The sequence below is a fragment of the Xyrauchen texanus genome, chromosome 16, assembly GCF_025860055.1.
Source record: "Xyrauchen texanus isolate HMW12.3.18 chromosome 16, RBS_HiC_50CHRs, whole genome shotgun sequence".
Taxonomy (NCBI): domain Eukaryota; kingdom Metazoa; phylum Chordata; class Actinopteri; order Cypriniformes; family Catostomidae; genus Xyrauchen; species Xyrauchen texanus.
In genome coordinates this window covers 28,387,922-28,413,012 of record NC_068291.1, presented here as the reverse complement: position 1 = coordinate 28,413,012, position 25,091 = coordinate 28,387,922, and the positions used below count along the sequence as shown (strand labels likewise).

Here is a 25,091-nt window from a genome sequence, read left to right as displayed (position 1 = left end):
TTAAACAGCAGTTCCTTTGTCAATGTCTCCTGCGTGAGTGGCTCTGTTTGATTCCAGGTCTCCACTGCTTTGACTCTCTGCTTTCAATGTCGTCTTCTCTTTTCCACCCCCATCTGACCTGATACACACACACAAACACACACACAAAATACATACATACATATATATATATACATATATATATATATACATATATATATACATATATATACATACATATATATATATATATACAGCCATGGCCAAATGTATTGGCAGTGACATACATTTTTTGTTTTGCAAAGTTTTCTGCTTCAGTTGTTGTAGTGTTGATTCACATTGTTTCTAGATTATTGTGCAGAGTGATCAGATGCATTTTAAATAATTTTATCACAAAATCCCAAATTCCACAGTTTTTTTGGCCCTGGCACAAAATGACCTGCTAACCTAATTTCATAATCATATCAACAGCTCCTGGGAAAGTGTGAACGAGTACTACTCAGGTGAAATCATTATCATTCTGATTGGATTATAAGAGCATACTGATTGCTATAAAAGGAGGGAAGAAGTGCTTTCAATCAGTGTGTTCTTGTTCGCAATGGTAAAGAAAGACGTGCTGCCATCATCACTTTGCATCAAAATGGCCTCACATGTAAGGAAATTACTGCAAAGAATATTGCACCTGAAAGAAACATTTACCGGATCATCAACAACTTCAAGGAGAGAGGTTCAACTGCAGTGAAAAAGGCTTCAGGACGTCCCAGAGTGTCCAGCAAGCGCCAGGCCGTCTCCTCCTGAGAAGTGAGCTACGGAATCGTGTCACCACCAGTGCAGAGCTTGCTCAAAATTGGCAGCAGGTTGGTGTGAGTGCATCTGCATGCACAGTGAGGCGAAGACTTTTGTACAATGGCCTGGTGTCAAAAAGGGCAGCAAAGAAGCCACCTCTCTCCATGAAAATCATCAAGGACAGGCTAATATTCTGCAGGAAGTACAAGGATTGGAAAGCAGAAGACTGATCAAAGATATTTTCTCTGATGTAGCCCCCATCCAACTGTTTGAGTCATCTGGAAAATCGATAGTCCGGAGAAGAAAAGGTGAACGCTACCATGAGTCCTGCGTCGTGCCAACAGTGAAGCATCCTGAGACCATCCATGTGTGGGGTTGCTTTTCATCCAAGGGAGTGGGTTCTCTCTCAATTCTGCCCAAAAACACTGCCATGAATAAAGAATGGTATCAAAACGTCCTGTAAGAGCAACTTCTCTCAACGATCCAGGAGCAATTTGGTGATGATACATGCATTTTACAGCATAATGGAGCACAATATCAAGAGTGAAAATGAAGTGACTCAGATATCATTACATTTAATTTTTGGATCTGTGACCAGGCAAATCCCCAGATTGTAATCCCACTGAGAACCTGTGGTCAATCCTCAAAAGGCGAGTGGACAAGCAGGAGCCCACAAATTGTGATCAACTCCGAGCACTAATAAGGCAAGAATGGATCGCCATTGGTCAGGATTTTGCCCAGAAGCTGATAGCCAGCATGCCAGCGAGAATTGCAGAGGTTTTGAAGAACAAGTGTCAACGCTGTAAATATTGACTCTTTGCATATATTGAATGTTTTTGCCAATTAAAGCCTTTAAAACTCATGAAATGCATATCATTGTATTCCAGTATACCATAGAAACATGTGAAAAAATCGTCTACAAATACTGAAGCAGCAAACTTCGCAAAACACAAAATGTATGTCACTGCCAATACTTTTGGCCACGGCTTTAAATATATACATATCGCTTAAGGGTTTAAATTTGAGGGTATGCGGTCTTGTATACGAGGGTGAACACCATCACTTCTGCATTTATGTTACATAAAATAACAAAATGATATAATGCTGAATACAGTCGTGTCACAAATAAGCGCCACCTAGAGGACATGTAGTAGAAATTTTTATATAAATATATAAAAGTTTTTCACATCCCACTTAAATGGACAATTCATATATCAAATAAAAACTCTCATTCTCACGAATGTGACTATATAGTTTATTTAGCTGCCTTAATTCCATATGTGAAAGAATCACAAATAAAATATGATTTCTGTAAGACATCAAATATAAACATCTTTTATAAACTGTTTTATGTACTGATCATTTTATACTTGCCTGTGAGCTTGCTTGAGTGAATAATTCAATGTTCTATCGTTTTTTTTAAATATTTTTATGATGAACATTTTATTTCAAACACAGAAAAGCAAAACATACAATACACAGAATCCACTTTTAACTCCCAGTACCACCCCTCCCCATCCCCAACCCCAACCCACCCTCAACAAACACCAATGCGGTCATACATGAGCACATACAAAAGAAAACAAAACAAATTAAAAAAATATAAAAATCACACACATTAACAACTTCCCCTCTCTCTCCACTCTTCCACCCCGAGAACCCTTCAAGAATGTAATCAAGTATCTGTCCAATTTCCCAACAAACAAATCCAAATTCCCCAGTCTTCTATATGACCCTTCTTCGAAAGCCGCCACCCTCCCCATCTCCGAGTACCACTCCTAAAATTGGGTTCTCCAGCCAACTTCCAACCCCTCAAAATCACCTGTCTGCGACCATAACACTGGTTAGGACCAATCCTCCATCTTTATTTCCCACATTGATGACCTCCCCATCTCCCAAAATACAGCGTCTGGGGCAAAATGAAACCCGAGTGCTCAAGATGTCACATACAATACTCTGAACCCTCAACCAAAACCCCTGGATCTTAACACACTCCCAAAAAACATGGATTGTGCCAATTGCAGAATGGAGACATCGCCAGCAGGTGGGTGTGAGTTTAAGGCCAAGCCTATACAATCTAGAGGTGGTCCAATAGAATCTATATAAAATCTTGAATTGCATAAGGTGAACCCTTGCATCTCTAGATGTAGACTTGACTTTTTTTATTTTTATCCTAGACCACTCTCCTTCCTCTAACACCAAAATCTTTCTCCCATAATCTTTTGATAGATTAGAGCTCCGACCCCCAGACTCTGAATTAACAGGGAGTAATAGAATGATGCTTCATGACCTTTTTCAAAATTGGTAATCACCTCTCCCAGAGTATCTGCAGCTTCAAGGGGGTGTATGCTACTCCCAAAAACAATACAGAGCAGGTGGCGCAGCTGTAAATATCTATAGATCTGAGAATCCCAAAATGTTGAACCAAATTTTCAAAAGATCTCAACACTCCACTCTCATATAGGTCACAGAGTGTAGTAACCCCCCTCACAATCCACTCTGACAAGCAGAAAGGGGACTTCTCAATACATATTTTTCAGCCATATGCTTTAGGCAACATTAAAATAAATGTCATTAATTAATTAAACACAGAGTGCAAATGTGAAATAATGGGGTGTAACTTAAATTCTCCGATTAGTTTGATAGAAAGGCTTTGCAATGGCGAAATATGGGCAATGAGCCAAATGTCTGAGACCGAATGGATAATAATAAAACAAAATCTTGCGTAGGCCTAGCCCACATATGTCAATAGGCCTATGTAACTTAAAAATGCTATCTAGGACCCTTACCATTTCAAATGAATGTCTTCGCTATGCTATCAAATTGAAATAAGAGAGGGGGACATCTACAGCGACAGATTATAACAGGAAGTAACATTTTAGAATACAATTAATTTTAATAACATTAACCTTCCCAATCATAGATAAATGTAATGAGGCCCACCTGCCCACATTGCTTGAAAACCTTTTCATTAAGAGATCAAAATGAACTAACTAAATCAGACAAATTTGCTGGGAATAAAATGTCCAAATACTTCATACCCTGTTTGGGCCACTGGAACTTTGGTACTAGGCAGTCTGCTGTCAGAACCAAAGCTTCGGATTTAGACCAATTGACTCTGTATCCCGAGAACTTCCACACCTCCCGCCACCACCCCTGGAAAATCATCTTACCTACTTATCGCTGCTACTAATGGTTCCAGGGTAAGACAGAACAATAATGTGGAAAGAGGGCAACCCTGCCAGGTGCCCCTATCAAGATAAAAATAATCAGTTTAGGGAGTCTAATATCCTCATCAGGATAATATCCTCATCAGTAGATGAAGACTTGGAACTATAGAGATGAAGATAGAATGCTTTAAAAGCATTAGAACCCTCTGGGTCGACAGATGTGCTGGCGCGTCCTGCTGGATATTTTCGTCATTACAGCAGAAACAACTTAAAATACTCCATCATTTTTGGGTATACAGATAAGTGTAAGACATCATTAGAGACTATAAAGGGTCTACTTTTATTTGTGTACACTCACAATAACAACAAAATCTTGTGCTTTTGTAAAATAAAGAAAATAAAAGAGAAATAAAAGCTTTCAGCAGTCTCTGTGTTCACAAGCATATTTCAGAAACACGTCACAAAAATGAACTGAAACTCCACGAATACTTATCACACAAACATGAAACATATGTCTAAAGAAAGCTTAAGATTTCTACTTTTAAATAAAACAATTCAAATTTAAAACAAATATTCTCCTGCAATGCAATTGGTTTGAAACTAAGCGATGTTCAGTTTTTACTAGGCTATCTAATTATCTGTAATGTGATCCCACCCACCAGCAGAGAGCGCCATTCATACGCTAATGTGCTGAGACGATCAAGGCAAATGTACACGCCCCCGACTGTGAGGTTTAATGTAAACAAAACACAACTCAACTTTTCTGCGTGTTTGTAACAATACACAGGCGACTGTGAGGTTTGATTTAAACACATTTCATTAATTTTTCTGCGCGTTTGCAACGATACACAGACGAGAAAGCTCCAGGATAGTATGGAAGAGTTAACATTTTCCTCAGAAGAAGAGCGGGACTCAGATGAACGTTTGTATAGAGAGACTAAAGTCATTTAATTTTAATTAGTTGACATGCTATTTTATATAAACATGTACATATTTTACTAGTGGGACTGTTTCCAGACTTGCCAGCCAGGATTCAGAGTATTGAAATTTGAAATATATCCTAATAGGCAAGTTTTAGTTACATGTAAATGTTGTTTCGGCTAAAGCAGGTATTTCAATTGTATGCTGTACGATATAAATATGATATGTAATATGATATAAAAATAATATGAATGTTTAGATTATATTTTAACTAATGTTTATGATGCCTCATTATCATCAACAAAGCTTGTGCTTGCTAATATGTATAAATGAGTAAAATGCACTTTAAATATGACCATATTAGAAAATCACCAACTTATAATGATTTCTGAAGAATCATGTGACACTGAAGACTGCAGTAATGATGCTGAAAATTCAGCTTTGAACACAAATTGTCTTTTACAATATATTTAAATAGAAAACTGTTCTTTTGTAAAACGAGTTCAGAATATCACTGTTTTTACTTTATTTTGGATCAAATAAATGCAGCCATGGTGAGCAGAAGAGACTTCTTTTAAACAGTAGTGTAGGTCTAAAATTAAGTAAAGTCTTTATGTAAAGAAAATGTATAGTCAGATTACTTCTTTTAACTTTTATTGATGATTTTGATCATTAAGTCTCCTCACATCTTTTCTCTTTCTGTCACATTCCTCATTGATGGGCACAGAGGAGGGGTCTTTTGTCTCCTCAGGTGTGAATTACAATCAGTATTCATTATAGTTCACACCTCCTCGCATATGACCTTTCTAACATTAAAAGTGTCTTATAAAAGTTCAATTAATATATTGTTTTGTATGAATGAGTGATCAGTATGTTTTTCACATAATTTTGTAGCAAAAGCTCTAGGCTACAAGATCTAAATCTTCAAAAGTCTTGTGGACAAATATTTAATATGTGTTATATGGCCTTATTTCAATTACTTAAAATAAAATAAATAAAAAAACATGCTTAAACGTTATTTTCTCAAAAATACAAACATGTACACACATGTTGCTCACATATTATTGTAGCCCAGTTTGTGCTGAATACAGTGTTATCAGACTTTAGCCATTAATATGTTTTTAAACAACTGAAAAAAGCACAAATGTCAAGGCATGTCAAAACTTCTCCAGGGCCCAAAACACCCTCAGACCCCAGAGGGTTAACCCTGTGCGTGACAGCATCAAATGGCGTCCAGCCCTCTAAACTCAAAAAGTCCATGTATGCCTACGAGAGTCCCTGCAACAAATTTGCCATCGGATTGCTCAAGTCCGGTGCTTCTATACAAATTTTGTGAGACAGAATTACATAACAGAAAATAATCTTTAAAACAAACTCCAGCCAATAGGCAGAATAAAAACAACGAATGTGTAGATTCATTCATAAAACTGCTGCTAGCGGAACCAGCACAAAGAAAAGAAAAAAAGCTGTTCAGATTCCTCGGACAGTCAAACGAATGCTCAGTGAGCTAGCTGTTCATGACTGCAGCAGATGACCTAATACTTCCAATGTCCTGCAAAAAATCCTCCACAAAACAAACGCCAGCCAATAGGTTGCATAAACACAATGAACGTACAGATTCATCCACAAGTGTCCGGAAGGAGTGTTGTTCCACAAAACAAAAAGAAACAAAAGAGACGCCCAGTTTCCTAGGATGGTCAAGTAAATGTTTAGTGAGTCAGGCCCACTAGGCTGTAAAGCGAGCGCCACACAATGACTCACTCATTCCATAGACTTTATGAAGGATATCACATGTTGGAACAAGTAAACACTCTACAGCCATTGTTAGCATCTATTCTTAACCTGGCCAGGAACTTCAATGCAAAACGACCCTCCATCAATGCAAACATTTCTTGGAGTGTTATTCCACAAAACAGACTCCAGCGGCTAAGCGAATCCAACACAAAAAGAAACAAAAAAGGCACCTAGCTTCCTCACTTGATGCAATGTAGAATCACACCATGACTTCCTCAGTCCATTGATTTTATGAAAGACATCGCTTGTTGTGAGCATGTAAATATTTTGCGGCCATGCTTAATATCTATTCTCAATTTGGCCAGGATCATCAGTGCAAAAGTGACTTTCCATTGATGTTAGAGTTTCTTGCATTCCTTGAATCGTTCAAGTTTCTCTCTTGTCGAATTCCCAAAGTTTGGGAACAAGAAAATATTGTGGTTCTTCCAAGAAAGCCTTCCTTTACTCCTCACCTCGTGTAACATGAGATCTTTATCGGACGATCTCAGAAATTTGGCCAGAATTGATTCACCCTCATCGGATCTTTGAGCCGGAACTCTGTGAGCTCGCTCGATTACCATCTTATGGCCTGTTATGTCGAGCAGACTCGGGAAGAGCTCACTAGGGATTTCACCATATCTCGGCCTTCTTCGTTCTCAGGAATTCCAACAATTTGGATGTTGTTTCACCGGTTATGATTCTCAAGGTCTTCCAGTTTTTCCCAAACATGTTCCAAATCTACTGGTCACTAATGGATTAACAGCTAATTCCCTCTCCGATGACTCAAGATAATCTATACATTTCTTGATGTCCCCCATTCTTGTAACCAACTCAGTGAATTTCGATCCTCCAAGTCCGCAACGACCTTCGTCAGCATTGCCGACATACTCGACAGTTGACACTGAATCTCACCCACCGTACCATCCAAACTGAGTCCCTGGTCTGTGGCCCAGTCAGGAGTATCAGCTTGAGCACGTAAGTGTCTTTTAATGTGTCCAGAGCCCGATGATTTTGAATTCTTTGACACATTGACCTCACAGAACAATTATGGAACAGGGTGTATCGAATCTCACCAGTTAATTACACAAAATTATTAAAAACTAGTAAAGTGTGCAGAGCTCACTGTTCACACGTTCGACCCTGGCATGGGGACTCCAGCATCCACTGTTATATCTTAAATGTTCAAAGCAAAATATATGTAACCCAGCAGGACAAGCATGCTAAACAAATCATCTGAAAAAATATGTAATCGACTATTGGTGATAAATTGTTATGTATCATTGCAAAGGGGAGGATCAGCTTTCTTACGAGATCTAGGTTGAGCTTCTAGTCCACTCAGAGGCCAAGCTATTTGATGAAACAATGGGGGAGGTGCATGAACTAAGAATTCAACTTAATGTCTATGGACGAGCACATCTGTAAAGGGTGAAATTAGTTTGAGCGCCACCTACATTTCAGATCTGCATATTGTGATGGATGGTGATAGAGGAAAAAATATTTTTCCTAGTACTTTCATTCTAGTAGAATGAAAAATACTTTTTAAATGGGGACCAGAATTACATGCTTACAAATTACAAAAATAAATTGTTTTATTTTTAACGCTCTCTTGATCATAAGATTGTACAATTATATTATATCATTTATGAATAATTGGAGTCTTTTTTTTTCTTCATTTGGGAGGTTTTCTAAAAAATGCTTTTAAATTTGAGGGTGAAAATTTGCAAAAATGCAACAGAGTTTAATTTAGTCTCTTTTCAGTGTGTTTAACTCACTTCTTCTTAAAAAGCTTTTTGAAGGAGCTCCTAAATCCTTTTCCCTCTTTCCTACCACGTTCACTCAGGGGTGTGTGGTCATCATAGTCATCAGACACACCCTTGAGTTTTAGCTCCTCCCACACTAGGCTTCTGGGATCCTACAGAATAGAGTAAACACAAACAGTAATGCTCTCTCTTGTAATTTCTATTAGATAGTAATTAGTTAATTATCAATTAATCAAACAGCATATATTTAAAATGATACATGAAATTTGTGTACAAGAGACAACATGTGATGTATGGATTAGAATCTCTCCTCTTTGTTTCTGTAAAGTGTTAGCGCGACCATTATGTGATGTATCTGTTAGGATGTCTACCTTGTGATGTATTGGTCGTGGCTGCTCCTCTGTGTCAGTGTGTGTCTCATATCTATGTTTTGGACTGCTGGACCGTAGTCTTGATTTGGCACTCGACTGCCGCTCCAGCCTTGGGTGGCCAGGGATTTTCGTCTGGTGGGCATGGCTATCAGTACTGTCCATCTGCAGGCCATTCAGTGATTTGCTCTTTCTCTGCACCGCCTGCAGAGAGCGTGGCCCCACAATGTCTACTGAATCCGGTGAGACACAACCTCGGTTGGACCTATAAACCACACCTCCACTACTCCGCCCCCTATTGTGGGATTGGTGAAGTGGAGTTTGGGAAGGACTACAGCGCACAAAGGCGATATCAATGCTGGAGTCAGAGGAATGGGACGGACTTGAGCAGCGTGAGTCCCCGCCTCCAAATGGAAAGAGCAAACCAAGAGCATCCACAAGGGTTGATCCAGCTCCTTCTGTCTCTGGAATGCTGCGTAGAGGAATGGGTAGTGCTTTGTGGTGAGAATCAGAGTCAGATTGAAAGGAGTCAGGGGATGCAATTTCTGAATCATAGTGATAGGGCACTGCCTCATAGTCAGGGTAGCATTTGCTACGATGCAAACCTTGCGGATCACTTAGAGAGAAAGATGAAGAGAAAATGTATGAATTTCAGAAGTAAATTTTGTGATATACAGTGGTCCCAAAAAATATTTGGACACTAAAAAATGGCTAAATGTTAGTTTTGTATGATTTCTAGTATCATTGTTCGCAGATGCCACTTAATTTACTATTTTATTATCTAATAAAATTAAATTGAAATACATTTAAAAATGTAATCCAAAAGTGTCCAAATACCTTTTGGGGCTACATTTGGTTGGTACTGGTATATCTACTTACTTTTGTGCATTAGTGATACTATAATTTTTCTCATTGTCCACTTTATACAGCTGCCTCACTGTAGACCTGACATGAAAGACAAGTAAGAGTAGGTAACTTTTTTAACACTACAAAACACATGTGTGTCTGTATAAACATTGACTGACCTGCTCATCTCTTTTCGGGTGTGCGAGGGCCGCTCTTGGTGTGTGCACAGGTTGTGTGTGTGTTCTCGCAGGGCATGAGTGTGTGTAAGGAGTTCCTGGTTGTGCTGTAGCAGATGGCTGTACTGGGTCATGAAAGATCGAAGTTGTTGCACACACACCAGTAACAGGAAATAATCTGGATGGTCTGATTCTGTCTGATGCAACAGATTCTGCAACACATAATACCATTTGTACACACTTGAACAAGCCAGGCATGTTCTTTTTTTTATTGATTGCACAGTTTTAAGGTTGCAAATACACACACCTGCAGTCAAATAGTCACTTCATAAACAATGCACTACCACTAATCATTTCACCATTAATGTGTCTAAATATGCTGTTAGTATGACTATAAAGATGAATTTGACTACCTGCAGGAGCGTATGGTATTCTGGGATACGCCGGACAGGCTGCAGAAGCAGAGAGTGTAAAGACAGGCGTGTTTCATCTCCTGTGATGTCACTCTGGATTAAAACACATACGACAAATCAGAAAGCAGCTTATTGTTATTCCTTCAATTGCTATACATTATAATATATATTGTTATGATGTCATCTTTGCTATATTATACTGTAGGTTGAAAGCTCAAATAAAGCTTAAAAAAATCAGAAAGCAGCTATGTAGATTAATCTCAGCTAGAACTGTGTGCTGTGAATTAAAATGGAATAAAACTAAATTATTAAGATCATTCATGAAAACATAATGTAAAACAACATGACTTCTGTCAAACATATATTTGTAAGGGTCATATGTATGTACAACATTTTTAAGTAAAACCTTTTTAACATATCCCTAAGGTTAAATGTTTTCCAACTTTCTATTACTGTACATACATGACTGTATATTTTTTCTATTATATTCCAGACTACTCACTAAGAAATTTATTACGAACACCTGCACACCTACTTATTCATGCAATTACTGTATCTAATCAGCCAATTGCGTGGCAGCAGTGCAATGCATAAAATCATTCAGACATGGGTCAGGAGCTTCAGTTAATGTTCACATCTACCATCGGTATAGGGACAAAATGTGATCTCAGTGATTTCGACCATGGTGGCATGATTGTTACTGCCAGACGGGTTGGTTTGAGTATTTCTGTAACTGTTGATCTCCTGGGATTTTCACGCGCAACAGAGTTTACTGGTGCCAAAAATAAAAAAACATCCAGTAAGCAGCAGTTCTGCAGTCAGAAACACAGAGAATGGCCAGTTTGGTTTGAGCTGACAGAAAGACTACAGTAACTTATAATAATAATAGCATCTCAGAATCCACAACAAGTTGAACCTTGAGGCAGATGGGCTACAAAAGCAGAAGACCATGTCAGGCACTTTATTAGGACCATAGTGTACCTAATAAAGTGTTCAGTGAGTGTATATACCTGGCTACTATATAAAAAAACATAACTTTAAATTTGTGTGTGTGCATACCTCCAGTAAGCTGCCTGATTTTGTAGAGGAAAACAGACTGACAACAGACAAACATTCTGGCAGCTCCCTTAAATATGATACATAGTGTTCCAGAAAATCACTCTGAAAGCACACAAAGATAACACACATTTTGGAATAAATAGTAGACTTCCTAGCCTCAGTATGTTCAATGTTGGTATTTCCATAACTAACTAAGAGATTACATGATAATTATCAGCATAGTTTTATTATAATTTTTTTTCTAAACCAGTTGTGGGACACTGAGTGAACCTTGTCTTAACTGCATTAAGGGATTTTCTATTAATGTTGATAAAAACAAAATTTAAATAAAAGAATGGGGCCTGTCCATAAACGTTAAAATAAACACGGTTTCAAAATTATAGCCACAAGATATGAACATCATGTAAACAGGATTTTAGTGAGATAGAATTGCTTACTAACCTTATCTGTGTAAAGTTATGTTCAATATTACAACTTTGTTGTCATTACAACGTAACCATGTAGAGGATTTTACCACATAAACTTACACTGCCTGGCCAAAAAAACTTTGCATACAATATTATTTCTTTAGACACCCTTTAGCTTTGATTACAGCATGCATTCGTCATGGCATTGTTTCGACATCCTTATACAACGTCATGACATTTATTTCCGTTCAGAGTTGCATTCATTTTTGGCCGAGATCTTGTATTGATGACGGGAGAGTCGAACCACTCTGTAAAGTCTTCTCCAGCACATCCCAAAGACTGTCAATGGGGTTAAGGTCAGGAATCTGTGATGGCCAATTTATGTGTGGACTGATTTCTCATGCTCCCTGAACCACTCTTTCACAATTTGAGCCTGATGAATCTTGGCATTGTCTTCCTGAAATATGCCGTGCCGTCAGGGAAGGAAAAAAATCCATTGATGGGATAACCTGGTCATTCAGTACATTCAGGTAGTCAGCTGCTGCATAATGTTGCTGAGCCTAGACCTGACCAACTGAAGCAATCCAGATCATAACACTGCCTCCAGAGGCTTGTAAAGTGGACACTATGAATGATGGGTGCATCGCTTCATGCACATCCCTTCTTGTCCTGACACACACATCGCTTTGGCATAGGGTAAATCAGGACTCATCAGACCACATGACCTTTTTCCATTTTTTTTCAATTAGCCTCACTAACATGTGGCTTTCTTGTGGCCAGACAGCTGTTTAGTATAAATCCTGTAAGTTTTCATCACATTGTGAATGTAGAAATGCTCTTAATTTCACTATTAAACATAGCCGTGGGTTATACTGTCGATTGTTTAAGATTGTTTAACTTCACCAAGTGTTCAATCACGGTTATTCAAGTGTTTATTTCGACCACATTTCTTCCTCGAAGCTGACGGTTCACCACTATCCTTCCAGGTTTTAATAATGCATTGGACAGTTCTTAACCCTTGTGATTTTAGCAATCTCCTTAGTTGTTTTCTTTGCTTGATGCAAGCCAACAATTTGCCACTTCTGAAACAAAGTAACACATTGTCCACGACCACAGGATACGTCTTCGAACATGGTTGTTTAAGAAATGAGAAGCTACACACTGCATCATTTAGTTTTAAAAGAATTGTTGCCAGCTGATACATATTAATCACTGCAATAATGATCCACTCATAGGCTTATAAGTATCTGCTTATTTAAATCCAAACAGTGATTTTTTTTGGCCAGGCAGTGTATTATAAACAGGGATATTATCACACTATTAAGACTTTTTTTTTAAATTTATAAACAAGGAATGAGTCCAAATTAATTTCTGGATTAAGAGCTTAATTTGTACTGAACCTAGAACATTACTTAAACACATTCCTCTTTGATTCATTAGTCTGGATTATTTGACAAAAATAAATGTATATAAGTTTATACTGATATACTGAGGAACTGTTCTCTCAGAGATGCAGTATAAAGTTTAGGCACAAAGTAGTTTTTAATTACTTCTTTGGTGGTGAGCCTTAGAAACACATCTCCCATTATGCCTTGCCATTGGCTCTTCAGAACTCTCTCTTGGAGGAGGTGCAGGAGCTCCAGGTGCTGCTGAATCAAGAAACGTAGAGAGGGAGGGAAAGGCCTGAAAGAGAGAGAGAGAGAGTGAGAGAGAGAGACAAAATAAAGCAGCTTGATGCATTTATAATATCATGTTCAATTCATCATTCACGTGTAAATTCTCTTAAAACCAATATCAGATGAGAGGAGGTAAGATTTTTTTATTTCCTGTTTCACAATAATTCAATTTAAAGTCCCCATTCAGCACTGGACTCACTGAACTTGCCTGTAATCGGGAGAATTCAGTTGCCTGTGTGATTATCTGCCCACTGTTTTGTTGTGTGAATTCAGTTAAATTGGCCCAATTTAACTGTTTTCACCCTGTGTATGTTTGAGAGAGATCAATAGTTACCGTTTGTCCTGGAAGATTGCATTTTCTGATCCATTAAAAGTGATGTTGGCCTTTAACAGGAGTGACATACAAGACACATATACGCTCTCCGATTCCAACAGCTCCTGTGCGGCTGTCTGCCTTTGAGCTGTGAAAATACATGTGACATTTTTAAACTGTTATGATGAGACTAGCTCAGTTTTTTGATTGCCAAACATTAAAGACATCATAAAATCAAAGCAGAATTTTTTTGGCTTCTCATTCATGCACTTTTGCTCTATATGCTAGTGCTGTCAGAAGAGTTGACCAAATTTGCCAAAAGTAGTAGGCCTATTAAAGGAATAGTTCACCCAAAAATTTAAAATCTTTCATTATTGACTTACCCTGATATTACCTAGATGTGCATGCCTGTCTTTCTTCAGCAGAACACAAATTAAGATTTTTAGAAGATAGATCTCTGTCAGGTCCTTATAATGTATGTACATGGGTGCCATCACTTTGACGGTCCATAAGTCACAAATCCATGCAACTCCAGTCGATCAATGAATGTCTTCTGAAGCAAATCATAAGGTTTATGGAAGAAACATTTTTAACTTTAAATTGGTGCTTCCATCCAGGGCTCTTATGCTATTTGAAATGGCTGAATTCTCACGTGATGTTTGTTCTTTTGTTGTAAATAAGTGCAGCCTCAGAATTCTCGCATGAACATGCCGACACGTTTACGTCATGCTTCACATCAGCTGCTGTCAGGAAGTGCTTTTTAAAAGTGAATAACATTTTGTTTATCGATATATTTTTTTACACAAACGTATCCAAAACATATGAAAGGGTCCACAGCCAAATTAAGGTGGACACAGGGAAATGGCACAGGTAAACTCGTAAACTCCTCAGCTATACAGAAACTATAGACTTCTTTGTGCCAGGCTCTCTCCCCTTCTGCTGATGGTGTGGCTGCTTATATGCCACTCTCCCCATGCTCACTGGAATTAGAAACATGTGTTAGACATATCTAACTCAGGTACGTACAAGCGCCCTTACCGCTTTCTCTCTCTCCAGAGGGACGCTTGACCACACCCACGCTGCCACAATATCGATTTGCTTCAGAAGACATTCATTGATCGACTGGAGGTGCATGGACTATTTTTATGCTGCCTAAATATGACTTTTGGACTATCAAATTGCTGGCTCCTGTGTTCTCCCATTAAAGGACCTGACAGAGATCTATCTTCTTCTAAAAAAACCTGCATTTGTGTTCTGCTGAAGAAAGACAGTCATACACATCTGGCATCAGGGTAAGTGAATAATGAGAGAATTAAAATTTTTGGGTGAACAATTCCTTTAAGAGTCTTTAAAACTCCCTAAAGTCACAAGCCAACAAAATAAGGATTTAGTTAATCCAAAAACAGAGGCAAAGATTTTAACAGTTATTAAAAAAGAGCAAAAGGAGTCCAGGAAATTATGGTTTTACAAACAAGTTTTATAAAGAATTTCATGAATGGTTGTCCCCAATTTTGTGGGAGGTTTTTAGTAGGATTTTAGAAAAAAAGTGAGTGGCCTATATGGAATTCATCCATGATATCGGTAATATTTAAAAAAGGAAAGGCCCCCACACAATGTTTATCATATAGAGCGATATCTCTAGTAAAGTTAGATCAAAAGTTTTTTTTACAACAATAAAAGCTACAAGACTTTCTAATATAATTTCAACAATAGTTATCAAATAGGATTTGTGAAAAATAATTTATTGGTCGATAATGTGCAACAAACACTTAATCTTATTGATCATTCAACAAAAACTAAGCAACAAGTGTTTTTGTTTTTTCTCCCCTTTTCTCCCCAAGTTGGAATGCCCAAATCCCAATGCGCACTAAAGCCTCATGGTGGCGTAGTGATTCGCCTCAATCCAGGTGGCGGAGGACGAATCTCAGTTGCCTCCGTATCTGAGACCGTCAATCCATGCACCTTAACACGTGGCTTGTTGAGCGCGTTACCACAGAGACGTCGCACATGTGGAGGCTTCACGCTATTAACCTCAAATATTTGCTCTATTTATAGAGCCTTTAGCAGAAAGTATAAGAATTAATTGTAGAGTGAAAGGTCTCAAAGTTGAGGAAGGGTAAACCTGCACTACAGGTGATGTGATGGATATGTGTGGAGGCCTGTCTGGATATACTGTACATTACATTTAAATAAGAAATAAGCTATGGAAATAGGGGACACATTACAAAACAGTTGTTTTTTTTTAAAGTATGATTTTAAGTGGGATCGAACAAAAATAAATGTAATAATCCCTAGATCTGTACAAATGTAATTATGGCACATTAGAAAATTTCAATAAGAAAATAAATACAATCAAAATGAATATCTGGACAACATTCATCCAGGCAATAGACCATATTTTCAATATATCCAATATAATAAAATGCATTCAACTGTTTTAGGTACAGTATATGTCCTGTAGTTGTATTTGTTTACAATCTTGAGAATTATACAGTACTTAAACAAATAACAAGAAATTGGAGAAGACAAGAAGCCCCTGCTTTAAAATATTGTCTAAACACAGTAGCAACACAGAAAAGTGAACAGTTAAATTGAATTGTTTTACCAAGTCTTTATTATTAATTTATTTTTTAAGCTTGTATGCAAATATATCGTACTTATTTGGAATAACATTTTGAGATATACGCACATATTTGTATAAATGTGTATACAATGGGTTAACATATGCATGTACTTTTTCATTTGTTGTTATTTTATATGCTGAACAAAAATGAGAAAAAGTAATAAATACTTGTGTCTATTAAAAAGAATGTTCAATGTAATGAGCAATGTATTAAAAGGATAGACCGAATAAATAATAATGAAAAATAATAATAATAATAATTTGGCCAAATTATCTTTTATATAAGCATTTAAAATGTACTGTCTTTCTCTTTCCAGGAATATGGACCAAAAATATTGATAACTCATCATGCATTACACAGGATTTTGTCCAATTAAATACTTTCTAGAATGAGAATGTCTTATTTGAAACTGACTAGCTGACTAGCAAGAAGCAAATCATGGTTATTGGCTGTGAGGGTAACTGATGGCTACTGGCTTTTCTTTTCTTTTTTAAAGGAGCCTCTTCAATATGTCCCACCCAAACTTTCTATTTCAAAAGAAAATATGACAACACAGGATAGAAATCTGCACTCGTCAAGTAATTTCACAGGGTGCTCCTGAGAAAAATATTATCGTGAATACTGAATTTAATTGTGTGTGTATATGTCACTCACTTGAGTTGTTCAGCTGTTTCAGATCTTGGCTGTTTTTTTTCTCTCTCCACAGTGGAGACTTTTTTTGACAACCACTATCATGCTCAGGAGGAGAATCTAAGAACACAAACATCATCTTTATTTATCTTATATAGTCTCAAATATTCATTTCCGATTTCTGGCTGGTGATTCTTAAATACTCATGCGTTTATTCTACAATTCATAGTTATAGTACAATTTATAGTGTATTCATTCACGAAAATGGCTGTCTCTAAAGTGTAGTACTCACTCGGATTCACCAACAGGCTGCTTATGTAATGTTGAATGAGACTGAGTTCTGTTTGGCTTGACAGATAGGTGTGGCCATCCACTGTGCCCTCCCCCTTCGACCCATTCCTGCCAATGAAACAGCATCGACTTACTATTTTTGTGTATACAGTATATTTATGTATATATTATTTAATCTTTCGATCTTGTATTTGATCTCCAAATGTACAGGACCAAACATTCTAAACAAATATATTGTAGCATGAATTGTAAAAGACGATTAACCATTTTAATATAAGATTGTGTGTAACACCTGTGTTGTATGCTCTGCAAGAGGTCCAGGTCTATTTGTAAATCTTTTTGGTTGCTCCTAACTTCAGAGAGCTGCTCAAGAGCACTACTTATTTCTTCCTGCAAACAAACATACACAAAATAAATACAAAAAACAAAATATAACCAAGTTACAAGCAGGATTTCTATCATTTCTATTTCAATCGGAGAAAAAACACTGTGGTAAAATATATCATGTGTATATACAGTATATATATTTAACTCTAATCATAATAATAACATATAGTAACATTAACACAACAACTATCACTAATTTATTAATTTAGACATATGAATCATAATGCTCATCTATTACAATGTAAGTACAATGTTATAACCATGTGAATCCTTAATGAAAATAATACTATAATTACTTTATTTAAAATTATATTGTTTATGCACTCATTTAACGTAACAAAATGAAAAATGTATAACCAAATGTCCACAAGAGGATAATAAAATCCTAGGAAAATGGCTTAGTAAACAAAAGTGTATGTGTGTGTGTGTGTGTGTGTGTGTGTGTGTGTGTGTGTGTGTAAACCTGATAGGTGTTAAGTGTGTTTCTGAGAGACAGGATCTTGTTGCTTGTTTCTTGCTGATAGGTGGAGAATTTCTCCTCCAGTCGGCTGTAGCTTTGTCGTAGGGCGGCAACATCTTCAGCCACATGTTCAACTCTTGAGTTTATCTCCACCCACATTGTCTGAAACTAAAGCAAGTGGTCAGAGGTCAATCGGTGTAGAGTAGAAAGAAGTAAAAGAGAGAAAACGAGGATGAGGAGTACAAAGATAATCAAAAGAGAGTGGAAAGTATTATCAATAGGGACAAGTTAAATAAGGCCTAAGTTAGGTCACACTCTTCCTATTTGCAATTCATTGTCTCAGTGAGTTTTACTTTGTTTGCAGGATAATTCTCTGTGTGTGTGACTATGTGTTTAGAGTTAAGGGATTAATGAAACAATGTGTTTAAACATATAATGAAGTGCAAACCACACACATCCACAACTAAGCACACAACATAATCTGGAGCCTATCAGAGAGAGAGAGAGCGAGAGAGAGCGAGAGAGAGAGAGAAGGCAATATACTTAGTGATACAGCCCTCCTTTCATTGATCTGTCTGTATTAAATATGAAATCTTACCTGAAGAATTTCTACAGCATCTATGTCATCACCTGTACCTGCAAGAATACACAAGCACACACTTTCATCAGAAACACATACGACATAACATTCTGTAGAAATTGTATAATTTACAGGATTATGCACAAAGGAGAAAGAAAACTATATAAAAAAAAGGCATTCGTTGCATATATGGTTAGTAATCAAATTAATGCACATAAAACGCCATGATGGAAGATCTATCAGCACAAGCATTGCTGTGGACTAACCCAAACTTCTGTGAGAAAATGTGTTTAATTATGTTCACCTCCTATTTTGCCATTCTCCATGATCTGATGGTCTTCCAGTTCCAAATCCAGGATTGTAGTTTTAGATCCTCTTTGGTGTGGATCCTCTGTAGTTGAGTTTCCTGGCTCAAGCTGATTATCTCATAAGCAGATGAAGTGTCAAACATTGGATATTGTTAGAAATGACAGAGAGAATTTTCTGAGCTCTCTAAATCTGTGAGATTTTTGTGTCTATTACTTCTCTTTCCTTCTCTCTCTCATCTGTCCCTCATATCTCTTCCCTCCTCTTTGAAACATGTGAGACTGATGAAGTTGAGGACAAAAAGATGCTTTGTTTTACAGTAAGTGAAAGGATGAAGGGGGAGAGAGAGAATGGCAGAAACGTCTGTTGGCATTTTTCAAGGCTCAGAATCAGAGGATTACATTTCCTCCTCAACTTTTAAGACCAATTTTCAATTTTACAATGAACTCTGAAAGAATATTTTAGACATATTAACAAAACCAACCACAAAATTACTGAAATAAATTTAATGGACATTCAGTCATGGTACCAAACAATGAATCGACACTGAAAAAAAGAATGTTCTGGATTTGCTTAAAAATAAAGTGCATACATTTTGCATCCCGCTTTTTAAAGCAAATTCCACTAGGAATTTTAAACGTTACCTAAAAAAAACTTATCTGGCTATGGCCAAATTAATGATCTTCCATTCAAAAATGATTACTTAAAATACTGTGCCACAGATGCTAATACATTTAAGGCTTTTTATTCCTAAGAGTCTCTGTTGACCTAACTATATGCATTTAAGCTCATTTAGCTCAATTGTAAGTGCTATTAGCAACTTCAAATTCTCGGTTCTGCTCATTTACTTTCAATTAACTTAAAAAAATAAAATGACCTGAAGAAATAACAGACAACTGGTGAATGTCAAAGGTGTTTATTGTTGTTTACAAATTTACAATCTAACATAGATATTCATGTTCTCCTTGAACCTAAATACGTATACAAAAATAGTAACAAAATCATGATGATAAACAAAAAACATAAAAACAATTGGGCTATGCAATAACTTAAAGAATTTCAGTAAACCTAAATTCAACATGCATTTTAACAGAATACACACTGCAGAAATATATGCAGGTAGGAGAAGACTTTGAACTAATACTGTAACAAATACACCAGAAACAGTTTTTATAAATGTATAAATTTAATTAAATAAATTTTATTTATAAATTAAACTATTAATTCAAAAGATTTTCAACTTACATTTTCAATTTTCGACTTGGCCAGTCTTTGCCAACATCAAAATGCACCATCATTTACTGTATGACCTCAAAAAAATAAATAAAGAAAAAGCGTCAGCTTTTGGTAGCTGATGTGAAGGGCATAAAGTAGCCCAAAAAGTCAGTGCACTGACCTACATTTTGACAAATGTCCCCAGCTCAATTTCAAGGACAATAAATTCATCCAGTGGGTCGAAAGGCAACTTTCGCTCTTCCTGCTCTAAAGCATTGATGGCATCTGCTCCTTTCTGTGCTTGGTCAAGCTCCTCTACCTAAATGTATATAAATAATCTGTCAATATGTTTATGAACAGTTTCCATTGTATTTATTTTCACAACAAAATATTCTCAAAATCAATAATTACAGATTAAAAAGAAAAGTGATGCTTAAAGGGATAATTCACCCCAAAATAAAAATTCTCTAATTTTCTCACCACCATGCCATCCCAGATGTGTATGACTTTCTTCTGTTGAACACAAACAAAGATTTTTAGAGGAATATAAAATTGTATTTTCTCTCTTATTTTTCTGCTCGCTTCAAAAAAATGCATACGGTACTAACCTTTGCCACCAGGTACCACTATCAGTAAACACGTAATCTTATGCTTTAAATGCTTTATTGCTATATAGTTGAATAATAATGTATTATTATGATTATTATTAGAATCATTTATTTAAGGGTTTGCAAACCTTAATCAAGACAAAATCAGGTTACATATAATTGATATGTCATTCGTTGTCGTGTAACAACTGGAGTTATATTGTTTGAAATTGTTGGTCTTTCTAAACACTCGTATGGCGTTTGCTACATGGTGGAAGTGAAGGAATGTATTGAGGAAAACTGGAAACATGGGGAAATTATTATTATATCTGTCCTTTTGAAGTGGGTACATCTTGAAATGTTAATATTGTTGTAAATAATCTAATTTCTAAACAAAACCATCATTTATAAATTAAATCCTCGTGACTGAACAGGGATGTCATGTACAGACTTTCATGGTGGAATTTAATTATAATAATATATTTTAATATAACAAGTTGTCTATTCTTTTGAAACACACTACTGCAGAAGTGAAGAGTTCCAGATGAAGTAAAATAAATATGCAAATATTAAAATAACAATTCCTTTAACAATTATAAGTGCAAAACACATTGTAGCCTATGCATCGTTGACATATGTAACACCTGGAGTTCTTTGTTAGTTTGAAATTGTTGGTCTGTCTAAACATGAGCTAGACAGTTACGCCGATGTAAAATGCCTATCCCAAACAAATTGGTGAGGAGTGGGGAATCACATTTTGTGGTTTTAATTATTAGTAGTTTAGCAACTTGATTATAGCTGCTTTAGCATCACAGACAGCTCATGCGTTTCACCAGCGAGGTGTCAGGCTGGGGCAAGTTGTCACACAGTGCCTAAAACCATCGTCTGTATTTCTACACTTAAAGGCTTTTCAGTCAGTAATATCAAACTGGTTCGCTCAGACAACATGACAGTTGTGGCATACATAAACCGGAATTCAGGAGACTTCACCCTCAAACTGTATTGAATTACCTGGCAAATCAGGTAATTAAAAACACACAGGATGCACATTTATTAAAAAGAAAAAACGATGTACATAATTAAGGAATTCACAGCCTTTGCCATGACACTCAAAATTGAGCTCAGGTGCATCCTGTTTCCACTGATCATCCTTGAGATGTTTCTACAACTTGATTGGAGTCCACCTGTGGTAAATTCAGTTGATTGGACATGATTTGGAAAGGCACACACCTGTCTATATAAGGTCCCACAGTTAACAGTGTATGTCAGAGCACAAACCAAGCCATGAAGTCCAAGAAATTGTCTGTAGACCTCCGAGACAGGATTGTATCGAGGCACAGATCTGGGGAAGGGTACAGAAACATTTCTGCAGCATTGAAGGTCCCAATGAGCACAAGCGCCTCCATCATCCATAAATGGAAGAAGTTTGGAAGCACCAAGACTCTTCCTAGAGCTGGCCGCCCGGCCAAACTGAGCGATCGGGGAGAAGGGCCTTAATCAGGGAGGTGACCAAGAACCCGATGGTCACTCTGACAGAGCTCCAGCGTTTATCTGTGGAGAGAGGAGAACCTTCCAGAAGAACAACCATCTCTGCAGCACTCCACCAAATCAGGCCTGTATGGTAGAGTGGCCAACCGGAAGCCACTCCTCAGTAAAAGGCACATGACAGTCCACCTGGAGTTTGCCAAAAGGCACCTGAAGGACTCTCAGACCATGAGAAACAAAATTATCTGGTCTGATGAAACAAAGATTGATCTCTTTGACCTGAATGGCAAGCGTCATGTCTGGAGGAAACCAGGCACCACTCATCACCTTGCCAATACCATCCCTACAGTGAAGCATGGTGGTGGCAGCATCATGCTGTGGGGATGTTTTTCAGCGGCAGGAACTGGGAGACTAGACAGGATCGAGTGAAAGATGAATGCAGCAATGTTCAGAGACATCCTTGATGAAAACATGCTCCAGAGCACTCTGGACCTCAGACTGGACAACGACCCTAAGCACACAGCCAAGATAACAAAGGAGTGGCTACGGGACAACTCCGTGAATGTCCTTGAGTGGCCCAGCCAGAGCCCAGACTTGAACCAGAGTGAACATCTCTGGAGAAATCTGAAAAAGGCTGTGCACCGACGCTCCCCACCCAACCTGATAGAGCTTGAGAGGTCCTGCAAAGAGGAATGGGAGAAAATGCCCAAAAAATAGGTGTGCCAAGCTTGTAGCATCATACACAAAAAGACTTGAGGCTGTAATTGGTGCCAATGGTGCTTCAACAAAATATTGATTATGTTTTTTATTTTTAATGAATTTGCAAAGATTTCAAACAAACTTCTTTCACATTGTCATTATGGGGTATTGTTTGTAGAATTTTGAGGAAAATAATTAATTTAATCAATTTTGGAATAAGGCTGTAACATAACAAAATGTGGAAAAATTGAGTCAGCCAAGGCAGAATTCATTCACCCCCACTGTGCCACCTCCTCCTATGGAGCGAGCATCATCTCTCCCTGAGAGTTTTTATATGTCCCAGACCACCTGAATTATGGCGCAGGCCTACTGTAACGCTAAGGGGTGATACAGGTCACATGGAGACTTCATCTTCAAATTGTACTGAGGATTTGAGAAATATTCGGCAAAGCAGAAATCGATATATTTGCCTCAGTGGAGAATGCCCACTGTCCCCTCTGTTATTTGAAGCCCCAAGGCCCTCTGGGAAGTGACGCAATGGCACACAAATGGCTGGGGAAACGCAAATATGCATTTCCTCTGGTATGCCTGATCCACTCAGTCATAGGTAAAGGACATGGCTCTAGTTGCACCGAAATTGCCCAACCAGCCATGGTTCCCGGAAATGATGGAGATGCTATACAGCTCACCATGGAAAATACCACTGAGGAGGGATCTCCTCTCTCAGGCGCAAGGCACAATCTGGCATCCCCAGCCCCAGCTGTGGAACCTGCATGTGTAGCCCCTGAACGGAGCGCACTACACGTGCCAGAACTGATGCGTTCAGTAAAACACCATTTTACAAGCCAGAGCACTGTTTACAAGACACCTCTATGCACTAAAATGGAAGGTGTTCACTGATTGATGTCTCTCATACAGTAAGTACCCAGTAAACAGCCCCACACATTAAATTATAATATTTGTTCAAGAGCGATTAGATGCAGGACTCACCCCGTCAACGCTCAAAGTGTTTGTAGCAACTGTATAGATTGCACTACTGCTGGCTCTGGCCTCAGTAAAACGGGTAGGTGACATGCATGCATTATCAGTCGACAATTCATGTCTGGAGTTTGGCCCCGGCCTTTCAAGAGCCACTCTCAAACCTAGGAAAGGCTATGTACCTAAGGTCCTGACCACACCCTTCAAAGCGCAGGTAGTTCACCTTCAGACCTTCTTCCTTCCTCCATTTAATTCAGATGAGGAACAATCATTGCAATTGTTATGCCCTGTGCGGGTGCTACATACATACGTTGAGCGCATCCGCCAGTTCAGACTGTCTAATCAGCTCTTTATATGCTATGGAGGACGCGCAAAAGGAATGTCCATCTCCAAGCAAAGACTTCTCACTGGTTTGTCGATGCAATTACCCTGGCTTATGAGTAGCAGGGTCAGACTTGCCCAATTGGTGCTAAATCACACTCAACTAGAGGCATGGCCTCCTTATGGGCATGGACGAATGGTGTGTCCTTACAAGACATATGTTTTGCAGCAGGATGGTCCTCGCAAAACACATTCCCCAGGTTTTACAACCTAGACGTAACGTCTCTTTCTTCACAAGTCCTCTCTGTTTAGAACACTTGCTATTCATTGGCCATATATATATATATATATATATATATATATATATATATATATATATATATATATATATACTTATGCCCTTCACTTTAAGTACGGGCTCCCCATCATTTCCTCAACCGCCAACATTCATTCCGTTATAATTCCATAAAATCACAAGCACTTTATTATACATTTTAAACTACTGATTTCACACTATGTTTAAAGTAATTTATCTTTGAACTTTTTGGCAAAAAAATTGTGTTGCCCCCACAAGCTCTCCTCATAAAAAATGGCAGTCTGCCCCAAATAAACTTACTTAAAATTCAATCACATTCTGCATCACGTGGTTTCCCATGGAATCTTAAAAAATTAGGCTGGGTTTACTAAACTTCAGATTATTTTCACTTCACTCAAAATAATGTACAGTATAATCTCAATATCTTGTTTCACACATATAGCATATAATTAAGGAAAGTTGACAGCATTACGTTTTCAGTAAAATCTGTTTATTTTAATGAGCAATATTTGCTGAAGCAAGTCATTTTTTTTCAGTGAACTAAAACACCTACAAGATGTGTCAG

The 25,091-nt window shown here is 37.6% G+C and overlaps 1 protein-coding gene across 1 annotated transcript; it reads right to left on the bottom strand.

Moving 5' to 3' along the window:
• arhgef33 (Rho guanine nucleotide exchange factor (GEF) 33) lies at positions 1 to 19,158 on the bottom strand. The gene is made up of 15 exons (XM_052145188.1): positions 18,924 to 19,158; positions 18,638 to 18,675; positions 18,043 to 18,207; positions 17,485 to 17,582; positions 17,194 to 17,300; positions 16,926 to 17,021; positions 13,669 to 13,795; positions 13,209 to 13,341; positions 11,252 to 11,353; positions 10,193 to 10,285; positions 9,783 to 9,991; positions 9,637 to 9,702; positions 8,761 to 9,373; positions 8,402 to 8,541; positions 1 to 118 (listed from the first exon to the last, which is right to left on the bottom strand). Exons 1-15 carry the CDS (start codon positions 18,943 to 18,945, stop codon positions 1 to 3), a joined length of 2,127 nt encoding a protein of 708 aa, XP_052001148.1. The 5' UTR covers positions 18,946 to 19,158.
• Between the last annotated feature and the right edge of the window lie 5,933 nt (positions 19,159 to 25,091).

What these genes read in the sequence shown, in the direction of transcription:
- arhgef33 (XM_052145188.1), bottom strand. Translation starts at nt 18,945, where the DNA reads ATGGAGAATGGCAAAATAGGAG. An exon ending in AGTATCACTAATGCACAAAA is followed by an intron (nt 9,374 to 9,636) that starts GTAAGTAGATAT and finishes TTTCTCTCTAAG; the next exon opens with TGATCCGCAAGGTTTGCATC. An exon ending in CACGACCAATACATCACAAG is followed by an intron (nt 8,542 to 8,760) that starts GTAGACATCCTA and finishes TCTATTCTGTAG; the next exon opens with GATCCCAGAAGCCTAGTGTG.